The following is an 11,715-nucleotide window of genomic DNA, read 5'->3' as shown; positions in this document are numbered from 1 at the left end:
AAGAAGCACTCCTAGGATGTGAAAAGTTGTAACATGAACGGGAAGTCTGTGACGGTCCCACTACAATATTCCAAGTAACAAAAAAACCCATACATTCTCAATGAACTTCAGTTCTTGGCTTCCCATCATGATTAGTTTCTACCAGTCATGTTAATGATGAACCATCTTTTACATCTGTTATGTTCCCAAAACGAAGGGCCTGCATGTACGGAGATGCAGGAGGCAAGCACACGAAGCAGTGGCTACACAGAGGTAAGGAAGCCAAAGGGACTGCCCGAAAGAAGCGTGTGGCACAGAAGGAACGCATCTGTTTACAGCCAGCGGTGCGCCAAGCCCTCCTGGATGTCGTCATGTTCCCACACCCCCCTTCTGGGGCAGAGCAGAGGTGGGTCACTCAGGCCTTCAGCCGCCCAGGGGGAGGAATTACTGCCAAGCATTTTGGGCAGGGCCCCGCACGAACTCACGGAGTCCAAGAGACGCGAGGCGGGCGTTTTGCGCAGCCAGGGTCTGCGCGAAGCCTCAGGAGCGGGTGGCTGGCAGAGGCCCAGCGCCGTGCCCTGCCCGGCGGGCCCCAGGGCCGCCCCGCCGCCGGGCCCCGCGGCGCGGGGAGGGCGCGTGCCAGGGATCCCCGCACCTCCCTCCGCACCCGCACCGCCTCGCGACGCGCTCGCGAGGAGAGGCTGTGCTGATTTAAGTCTGGACTCCCCAGTCCTGGCAGCCAGTCACAGCTAGTGCCCGACGGGCCCGTCTCTGGAGCCAGCCTGTCCTCCCCGGGATGCCGGGGGATGGATGAGAGGACGTTTTCCAGAATCATAGAATCATAGAATCCTAGGGGTTGGAAGGGACCTTGAAAGATCATCTAGTCCAAGCCCCCCTGCTAGAGCAGGGTCACCTAGAGTACATCACACAGGAACGCATCCAGGTGGGTTTTGAATGTCTCCAGTGAAGGAGACTCCACAACCTCCCTGGGCAGCCTGTTCCAGTGCTCTGTCACTCTCACAGTAAAAAAATTTTTTCGTATATTCACCTTGAACCTCCTATGCTCCAATTTACACCCATTACCCCTTGTCCTATCACTGGTCATCACTGAAAAAAGCTTAACTCCATCTCCCTGACACTCACCCTTTACGTATTTGTAAACATTGATGAGGTCACCCCTCAGTCTCCTTTTCTCCAAGCTAAAGAGACCCAGCTCCCTCAGCCTTTCCTCATAAGGGAGATGTTCCACTCCCTTAATCATCTTTGTGGCTCTGCCGTGGACTCTCTCAAGCAGATCCCTGTCCTTCTTGAACTGAGGGGCCCAGAACTGGACACAATACTCCAGATGCGGCCTCACCAATGCAGAATAAAGAGGTAGGAGAACCTCTCTTGACCTACTAAGCGGGAAGCTGCTGCTGAGCGGACATTTCCTACTTCCGTTGCTGGGAATTTGGCGGGGGGACTTCTGGCCCGGGGCCAGCGCACACCGCCGTCCCCCCCGGCCGCGGCGTAGGCCTGCGCGCTGCCGCACTGCCCGGGAGGCCGGGGCCCGCCCCGGGGGGGGGGGGTCTCTCCCCGCGGGGTGCGGGGCGCGGCGGCCGCCGGGCCCGGGCGCGGGGCGGCGGGAGGGGGCGGGGCCCTGCCCCGGAACGGCGCGCGGGGCATTGTGGGCGCGGGGCCGGCGCCGCTGCGGGTTTCGGCGGGTTCGGTTAAAATGGCGCCGTAGGGGGCGGCGGCGGCCGGGGCGGGAGGTGCCGCTGGGTCCTTGTGCTGCTTAGCGGGGAGCGCCTCCTTGCTTCCCTTCCTCTGTCATCCCCCCTTCCCATCCCCCCCCGCCCGCCTCCTGCCTCCCGGGCGGCGATGGCGGCTCCGGACCAAAAATCCCCCAACGTTTTGCTGCAGAACCTCTGCTGCCGCATCCTGGGCAAAAGCGAAGGTAACGGCGCTGCCGCCTCGTCTCCCGCCGCCTCCCTCACCGGCCGCCGCTGGAGCCCGCGGGGGGGGGGGAGGAGGGGGGTTGTGAGAGCCGGGGGAGGGCTGCCCTGGGGAGAGGAGGGGTGCCGGGGGGCTCGGGCGGGGGCCGCGGGGTGGGGAGAGGCCGGCCCCGCCGCCCTGGCCGCCGAGGCCGCCCCTTCGCGGGGGAGCGGGCTGGCGGGGCTCGGGCGGGGGGCGAGGCAGCGCGGGCGGCCCGCCCGGGTCGCTGCGGCCCTGGCCCGGCGCGGCAGCGGGGGCCGGAGCTGCGGGCTGGCTGGCTGGCTGGCTGGGTGGGTGGGCTGTGGCGGGAGGTGGGCTTGAGGCGCCTCCGTGTCCTCCTCCCTCGCCACCCGCAGAGCGCTTCGCTGGCTCCTCCGGGCAGTTTTCCTCCCGTGGGGAGCAGAGCTCCTGCTCCTCGGGTGTCTGGGGCAAGAAAAAAAAAAAAAAAAAGGGTGGTTCGTGCAGGCGTTGGGGGAGCCTCTGCCTTCCTCCGGTGCCTGCTTAGGTGGAGGCATTGACAGCTCTTCGGTCCCCTGCCGGTCGCCCGCAGCCTGCAGCTGCCGCGCTGGTCTGCCAGCAGGCGAAGGACCCTCTTGCCTCTTGGCGTAAGTTTCTCTCCGTTGCAGCCGAGGCAGAGGTTCTGTTTCTAGTGAGTGGTTGGAGGGTGGTAAAGAAGAGGTGCATCTGCTAAGTCTCCTTTTTAAGTTGTGCTGTTTGTAAGCATTGCTCACCAGACAGATTCATGCCGTGGCTTTTTTTTTTTTTTTCTATGTGCTTGTACGAGAGATGGCTTCCTTGTTAGTAGTGGCTGTACAGTCTTCCAGGTTTCTGTTTCTCCTCCCTTGCCACTTTCTTCAGACAAGTCACTGCCAGTTACCTTTAGGTATTTCCGTGATAGTAACTAAAAATTGTGAGTATTGACCTCTTGTAAAGAATTGGGTTCAAACTGACTAAAATACGGCCTATAAGTGAATTACTGCTAGAATGAAGTCTAGAAAATGAGTGACAAGGTGCTGCTATAGTTGTCTCTCTCCCGCAAACTTTGTTTCCATCTATTTGAGACAACATCTCACATTCTGACACAGCATCCTTGTCTCTCAATTAGGAAGATATAAGTTTAAAGGTTGAACTATTTAGTGGATAAGGAACTGGCTGGATAGCTGCATCTGAAGAGTTGTAGTCAGTGTTGAAATGGACATGGGTAACAAGTGGTGTCCCTCAGGGTTCTGTTGAGACTGATGCTGGTCAGTATCTGTTATTGACAGAGACAGGGGGCTTGAGTGCACCCTCAGCAGGTTTGCAGATGATACCAAGCTGAGCAATTCAGCTGATGGCGCTTGAGGGAAGGGATGCAACCAGACCTTGACAGTCTTGAGGAGGGGACCTGTGTGTACCTCATGAAGTTCAACTAGTTTGAGTGTAAGGTCCTGCATCTGACCTGGGGCAATCCGCAGTATCAGTACAGACTGGGGGATGAATCAATTGAGAGCAGCTTTGCAGAGAAGGAATTGGGTAGATGGAAGATTGGATATGAACTGGCAATAAACGCTTGCAGCCCAGAGAGCCCAGGGGAGGTTTAGAGTAGATATTAGAAAGAATTTCTTTACCAGAAGCATGGTTGGACACTGAAACAGGCTGCCCAGGGAGGCGGTGGAGTCACCATCCCTGGAAGTGTTTAAAATAAATATGGATGTGGTGCTTAGGAATATGACTTAAGCACTGAATGGGTAGATTAGGTTATGGTTGCTGGATTTATGTTATGGTTGAACTTGATGATCTTCCCAGTCTTTTCCAACCAGGATAATTCTGTGATTCTGTGGTGATGAGACACTGGAACACACTGCCCAGACAAGCTGTAAATGTCCCTGTCCAAGAAGTGTTCGGTGTCAGGTTGGAGTGGGCTCTGAACAACTTGATGTAGAGAAAGATGTCCCTGCCCACGGCAGGATTGCACTAGATGATTTTTGAAGGCTCTTTTCAACCTTCCAATTTTGTGATTCTGTAATTCATCTGAGAATTTGAAGAGTTGGGAAGAAGTTGAAATCTCATTGTCTTCACTGAAATGTTGAGTAGGGACTCCTTCACAGCAACATTCTGTTATTGCTTGAACTTGATGATCTTAAGGGTCTTTTTCACCAAAATGATTGTATGATTCTATAATTGAGAGGTGTTGAGTACTATCTTTTGTTTCGTTTTTCCAAAATCCTTTTACTCCCCTCTTGTATGCTGAAGTCTTCTGCAAGGCCATAAATTTCCTGTTTCCAGAATTGTCCATCTGTAATAATTCTGAAACAGGAATTTCTGGTGTGAGATTTTATCAGGATGTGGCAAGTTCCTATTCTTCTACTGTCTCTCCCAAATCAACGTTTCTAAACTGTTTAATACCTCTTGTGCTTTTATGTAACCATGTTTCTTTTAGCAACTGGTTTAATTGTATATTAAAGGATATTTCACAACAGCCTACGACTCTGAAATGCTATTATATCTTTGCTTTTAACATCCCTTGGAAACCACTTCTAATACAATTGGTGTGTGTTCTTATTCAAGAGCACTTCCAGCTAATGTGGGATGAGTGGTCTTGCACTGTATCAGTGTCTGCATTCTGCAATCCCATGCCTGGAGTCCTCCATAAACCTGATGGAGCCTGTGGTCTGCTGAGGATTCTTTTCCTTCTGCCTGTGATGGCCTTAGAAGGCCTCCACTGTCTCCACTTGTTAAAGATTTATGTTAAAGTGAATTTGTGCTATGATGAAATGTGACTGCAGAGGTTCCCAGCGGTGGAGCTATCCTCTCTCACACAGCTTTTTTGAGACCATCCACTAAGCAGATTGGTTGCTTAGTTTCCAAACCAGTCAGTTGCATAGACCTAGTTACTGTTTTTACATCAGCTGCCAGGAATTTTTTTTTGTTGTTGTTAAATGTACCTCAGTGTTTGGTGGTGGTTTGTTTGGCTGTTTTTTTGTTGTTGTTGTTGTTGTTTTTTTTGTAGAACCAAGGTTTGAAAGCTGTTTCTGTGCTTTAGCCAGTTCTCAAGTTAGGGCCTAAAGCCAGCTTCCCATGGTGCTTCGTGTCTGCAGTCACCCACTGTGGTTAACTGGGGATCTCTGCAGCAGGAGCCATTGCTGACCTCTTTCTTCCTCATGTCCTCACAGTGTCTAAGGACTAGGGTGCTAGTTTTGCATCATCAGTCTTTGCGTTTATGCAGGCTGTCTACCTCACTTTTACACTTATACTTGATCTTGCAGAGAGCTTGTCTGCCTGTGCAGAAATTTGTTTTTTTCCCTTATTTGTGGACTTCAGCAGCTATACAGGGTTGCATGTCTCTCTTTGGGTAGTGGACTTAATCCTTCTGACAAAAAGTTTCATGTTCTTAGCTGTCTTTCACAAACCTGTTGTTATACTTGGAGACTTAGTAGGCTGCTGTACGAGCTCGTCAGTTGAAGAGCTTTTAGTGCCTCCAGTGGAATAAAATGGTATTGCTGTAAATATTCAAGCTACATCTGTTTGGTTTTGAATCCTAAAAAGATTTTTGTGTGCCAGAATGCTTCTGGGCGTGCACGTACTCTAGAAATTGATGTTCCAGCCTTCAGAGAGTAGTTTGACACCTAAAGTCTGTAATATGGCCTTAATTTAATCTCTGTAATTTTCGTGGGGATTTTGTTATTGCGGTGTGGGGGTTTGGTTTTTAATTTTTTTTTTTCATTTTTTTTAAGCTTTGAACTATTGGAGTAGATGTTAAATTTTCATGGTGGAGGAAAGCATAGAATTAGTTAAGAAGATGGAATTGGAGGGTTGTTACCTATGCTAATAACAGAAGCAAATGTAAGTTGACAAGCTAGGCAAAAATTCAGTAAGGGGAAAGTTCTGACAAGATTGTGTGACCAACCTGCTGATAGTCCAGTGGGACGTTCCCCACATAAGTCTGTTTACTTAAAATACAACAAGAGCCAGCAATATTAACAGAATTAAAGATGAGTTGTTTCCTATGCTGTGCTTCAAAGTTTGTGGGCAATGCCTAAGTAAGGAAAGGCATGGGAACCTGTGTGGTTTAGGTTTTATTTTATGGGTTTATTGTTTTTTTTTCCCCTTTGTAGGAGAGGAGTTTGGACACTGGAAAGATGGTTAATGAATAATGAACTTAAAATGCTTTAAATAAAAGCTCACATCAACAATGTTTTTACTTTTACTTTTTTTTTACTTTTATTTTTCCTTCTAAACTAAATGAGCAGAGAAATTTAAGACTAAATCGGAAGACTGATGCAATATGAAATTTTTTCAGGAATACTTAATAACTGAGTGAGTCCTAAAATTAAACTTTTCAAACAATGTTTTCTTTATGAACAAGCAGTTTTGCTTACAGTGTGTCTGTAGTTTCTCTTAGAAACAAAGTAGGAACTCTAATGGCGTTTGTTGATAGCCATGAGGTTAGGGAGGCTCTACAGAGAGACTTGGATAGATTGGATTGTTGGGCTAACGTTAATGGTCTGGGCTTCAACAAGGCCAAGTGCCGGGTCCTGCACTTGGGCCACAACAACCCCAGGCAACGCTACAGGCTTGGGGAAGTGTGGCTGGAAAGCTGTCTGGCAGATAAGGACCTAGAGGTTCTAATTGACAAGCAGCTGAACATGAGCCAGCAGTGTGCCCAGGTGGCCAAGAAAGCCAATGGCATCCTGGCTTGTATTAGAAACAGTGTGACCAGCAGAAGTAGAGAGGTGGTTGTCCCCCTGTACTCAGCACTGGTGAGGCCACACCTGGAGTATTGCATCAGTTTTGGGCACCTCAATTCAAGAGAGATATCGAGGTGCTGGAGCGAGTACAGAGGAGGGCAACGAAGCTGGTGAAGGGCCTAGAGAATAAATCTTACGAAGAATGCTTGAAGGAGCTGAGAATGTTTAGTTTGGGGAGGAGGAGGCTGAGCAGGGACCTCATCAGTCTCTACAACAACCTGAAAGGACATTGTACAGTGGTTGGTGCTGTTCTCTTCTCACAGGTAGTTAGCAACAGAACAAGAGGGAATGGCTTCAAGCTGCAACAGGGGAGGTTTAGACTGGACATTAGGAAAAAAAAAAAAATCACAGAAAGAGTGATTAGACACTGGAATAGGCTGCCCAGGGAGGCAGTTGAGTGACCATCCCTAGATGTGTTTAAAGGTCATTTGGATGTGGTGTTGGTGGATATGGTTTAGGGGAGAACTTTGTAGAGTAGGGATAATGGTTGGACTCGGTGATCCCAAGGGTCTTTTCCAACCTGAATAGTTCTATGATATATCTTTCTTAGAATGTCCCCATTGCAGGAAGAATCCCTGATACTAGTATTAATAATGTATCTGTTGTGTTTTCTATTAGACTGAGGGCTTATGCCTTCAAGTGTTTCTCTGTCTCTTGGGCTTGCCATCGGTATTCCCTTGTGCCACAAGCCTAGAAGTCTTTTAAAAGCTCTAGTGTCAGAGGCAGATTGGAAAGCACACAAATTGCAAAGTCCATAATTTTCTTCTCTTATTTTGAGGTAAGTCCCTGTTCCAACATCATCAATCAAAAAAGGGACTAAGCACATTAAATACAGCATTGCTTCCATGGAAAAACTGCTCATTGGCATTCATTGCAAATAAGTAAAATGTAAGGCTCTGTTCTTTAATTTTTTTCTCCAAGCATTAGGCTTACTGCTAATCACAGTGTAACTCATAGCGTACACTGGAAACTTAGCAGATGCAGCTGAATGAGTAATACTCAGTTGTCCAGACAGAATTATTATTTTTAAAAATAAACTACATGTTTTCTCATTCAACACTCTTAGAAGATAAACATACAGTGATATATTGCAGGATCATAAGTGCGTAGGAAACAAATATATTGAGTGAAGTTGAGTATGTCTTTATTTCCTGTGGATTTGTGTTGCAAGTCTTCAGTAAACTCCTTGGATTCCTCAGCTACAATACTGCTAGCTTGTACTTTCATTCTCTTAGCTCCCTTCAAAAATCCCTCTTCCCAGCTACAGTCCTGGGAGGATGCAGTACCTGATAGTGCTAATTCTGTGCAGGCAGAGGAGAGGGAATACTTAACTGCTGAGTTTTTACTGCAGTCTCTCCCCCATGGAGAGCTGTTTGGATGTTTGTTCTACTGGTCCCCAGTTTCTGTGAAACTTGTTGAACTTGAGACTTGTGAGAGACCTCTTTCGAAGAAAAAAGTTAGAGGACAATCCCTAAGGGACAAGATGGGGCAGGTGGACACAGAAGTTAATCTCAGAACATAATTTTCCATAGAAAATCAGGGTAATACTTCTAATGAGAGAGGGGAAACTGCAAGGAGAAGTTTTGAGACTTTGTTATGGTTGGGATATGTATGTCTGTGTTTGTTGTTTTGTTGGTTGTTTTTTGTTAAGACCACCTTTATTGATTGTTTTTGTTTGTTTCTTTTATATTTTTCTGTAATGTGTAGTGAACTAATTTACTGGAGATTCTCTGCTTTTTAATGAGGGAATTTTATTATTTAATCTAGATACATGTCATAACTGATAAAGTACTTTGGTATCAACACTTGATCCTTCTCCTGACTTCAGTTCATCCAAGATGTGGGACCTGGAGCTTTTAGCAATGTTATTTTTAATTCATAGCTCATGTAAAGTCACTATAGCAACATGCCAAAAATACATGAGACTTAGTAGAAAAGCCTAGCTCTTGCCTGTCTGCTGGTAGGTATACAGTTGAAGAATTAATGAAGACAAGACTTACTGTTGTTCTGGATAACTTTGTGCCAGTGTTTGACTTGCCAGTTGGCCTTGCGGAATACTTTTGGAAATCGTTTTATGCAATGACATATTAAGAATTACTCAGAAACACTTCCTAATACTTACCTCTTCCCACCTGGTTGATTGGTTCTGTTTAAGCTATCAGTAGCTGAACTGTTACATTGTTTTATGCTTGTATTTTCAAGTCCTGATTGCTGATGAGAAATTTCTGAGTCTTAACAGCAGAACTGTGCTTTCTGGGAGGCATTTAAGTCATTCAGATTTGTGACCTTATGGTAGTTTGGATGCTGGCATTTTCTTTCCTGAAAGTAGAATGATATCCTTTCTCCTTTTATGGGCCAGTATTTTCAAATAATGTTAAATATCAGTGATTCTGTCTGAGCAGACTGTTTTCCTGATTGTGTGAAGTACTGCTTTGTGTGAACTGTTTAATGTTTGCTGGTCTGCACTTCTATTCTAGTAGATTGGAACCAGGCGTGACATTTATTATAGAAGACAGTAAAAACCGAGCATTCAAAAATAATGTAGCACATTCTGATTTCAAATTTCTCCCTTCTGTACATTTCTGGAAATTTCATGCAATTAATCAATAATCGACTCCTAGTATCTCCCAGGTAATTTTTATCAATTGCAAATATTAGTTAATTTAAGAGATGATTCAATGCTTAAAATATTTCTGCTTATTGTGATCTTTTACCCATTTCCATTTTTCAGTTACTTTTGCACATATTTGACCCAGCCAACATCCTGTTTTTTTTTTTCCCTTGGCTGAACTATTGCTGTACTACTCTACAATTTTCTCTGAAAGTTGACTACTTAATGGACTAATAAAGCATGAGGAATCTGATACCTTTGGATACAAAATTGTTACATTCAAAACAGATTTATATGGAGACTCACTTAGATTATTTTTTTTCCCCTGAAATGAGGAAGTGTAAGAATTCAAGTAGTTGACACCACACATTTACACTTTTTCTTATGTACGTTTCCCCTCTTGTTATTACAGTTATTTGTATATGAAGAGTAGAAATATAACCAATATTTTGTACCTGTAAGGACACTCAGTGGGTCTGCAGGGTTATCATTTGACTTTCAGGCCAATAAATGGGAACTTGACTGTGTTGTAGAGGCATCAATACTGAGCTGGCCCTATCTCAGCATTACCAGACTATTAATCTTCATAGAAAGCAGAGATACTTGCATTAAACAATACTGTTCAGCAAGGATATTAAAAAGAGAATTATTGGATGATAAAGAAGCAGTGGAGTGAGGTCGCTGGCTTATGACCTCTTTATTAGTATCTATATTATGCTTTGGGATATGATGCCAGAATCTTAGAGCTAGCTTTAAACAGGACCGCTGAAACTGATTTAAAAACAAAACACCTAAACCAAATATACAGAATAGTAAAACCACTGTTGTGGATATCTGAGTAGAGATCCACAGGTAGGATGGATTCAGCCATAGAAATGTAATCTTGCATCTAACTTGTTAAAAAAAGTTATTTTTATAGAACTTTATAACATTGCTTAGCTGAGGGAGTTTTCCTTTTTTCTTTCAGCTGATGCAGCCCAACAGTTTCAGTATGCAGTGAGAGTTATTGGAAGCAACTTTGCTCCCACTGTTGAACGGGATGAATTTCTTGTAGCAGAGAAAATCAAGAAAGAACGTAAGTGCACCTTTGTTTCTTTCTTAGAAATACAGATGGAAGTTCTTCAGGAAGTTACCCGACCAATTTATTCAACTGAGAATGGGACAACTCAGCCTCACAGATAGTTATTTAATCTGTTACTAGTGTTCAACTTCTGAAGATCTTGTGATGAAAATTCCATTAATTCCATAGTTAGTGTTCCTGAATGGTTATTTCTATTCACAGCTCAGATTTTTCTGTATGCTCAGCTTAGACTTCCCTTGTTTACTCTCTGTCTTAGCTACCATGAAAATCAAGAACTATTAATATTGTACTCGTTTCACTTTAATAGTGCTCAGACTTCATGAATTCATAGTTCTTTTTATATTTGGTATTTCTGTGATGTGCACTTTAGAAGGGTTGCCCTTTGGCACAGTTAACTTCATGAGCACCCGTGTAAGACTTGCTGAATGAGCATCCTGGGAATTGATGGAATTGATTGTTGCTTACCTGGTATTTCTTGCCTTCAGCTTCTTCAGTTTCTCTACAAGTTTATCTGCAACCACCTTCTCAAAACTTAAAACATTAGACCATGACAGTGCAAGTTATGTTGCAATTACATTCCGTTGTGCTCTGTGCTGCTTTTAGTCAAGTGTTACACTGTGTGTATTCAATGGGAATGTGATGCATTCTTCTTTAAAAGCCAAACACTTCTTTCAGCAGATTATCTGCTCGACAGTAGAATGTTCAGAAACAATCACTTGAGGTATGCTAATTAAATTAAAGCTTCATATTGGGCTTTGAATATTCAGTCACGGAGATTGGATTAGGGTAACTGAAATCAGAGTTTGTGACTTGTTTTAAAGTACATGGGTATTTTTTGCTAGTGCAGAGCTTCCATGACTTGTTGATAGGCAAATAAGCTGTCAGAGTTTCTCTAGATGCGCTTCCAAATCACTACAATCTACAGCATATGCTTTCTGCCTGATGGGTTTCTGCATGCTTTGGCTAGTACTAGATAGCACAACATATATTCTTCGGGACTTTTGACAGGAGCTTTGAAGAGGGCTATTTCACTCATCTTCCTTCTCCCCAGATTCAGCTTGTAGGCTGATGTTAGTGATCTTGTAACAAGTGACTGGATATATATATCCTTCAAACTTTACATTTATTTTGCAGTTACCATGCAGGAAGTTACTTGGCAAAATGTACTTAGCAGTGGCTTTTGATGCTAATTAACATTTTTAATAATTAACAGCATTTTTTTTATTATTATAGTTTCTTCAGATGTTTTTTGTGGGTTCTTTGTTGTGGTTTTCATTGTTTGTTTTTTTTAAACATGGCTCTTTCTGAAGTAACATGGCTTTTCTGAAGACACCTTAAAGCTT

General features: G+C 44.8%; 1 protein-coding gene across 4 annotated transcripts in view; it reads left to right on the top strand.

The window, feature by feature from the left end:
- The first annotated feature begins 1,302 nt into the window (after window positions 1-1,302).
- The window catches only part of TUBGCP3 (tubulin gamma complex associated protein 3), a 47,153-nt gene continuing 36,740 nt past the window's right edge, over window positions 1,303-11,715 (top strand). For 2 of the 4 annotated variants that reach the window (XM_051617709.1, XM_051617701.1), the window contains exons 1-2: window positions 1,671-1,915; window positions 10,259-10,366. In XM_051617709.1, the coding sequence (XP_051473669.1) occupies window positions 1,840-1,915; window positions 10,259-10,366 (184 nt within the window). In that variant the 5' untranslated portion in view covers window positions 1,671-1,839. Of the gene's footprint in view, window positions 1,354-1,670; window positions 1,916-9,292; window positions 9,312-10,258; window positions 10,367-11,715 lie in introns of those variants that run through there. The other 2 variants (XM_051617727.1, XM_051617738.1) reach the window with 2 other exon arrangements.

This window comes from Apus apus, chromosome 1 (genome assembly GCF_020740795.1).
Source record: "Apus apus isolate bApuApu2 chromosome 1, bApuApu2.pri.cur, whole genome shotgun sequence".
NCBI classification, from domain to species: Eukaryota; Metazoa; Chordata; class Aves; order Apodiformes; family Apodidae; genus Apus; species Apus apus.
This window is presented reverse-complemented; position numbering and strand designations above follow the sequence as displayed.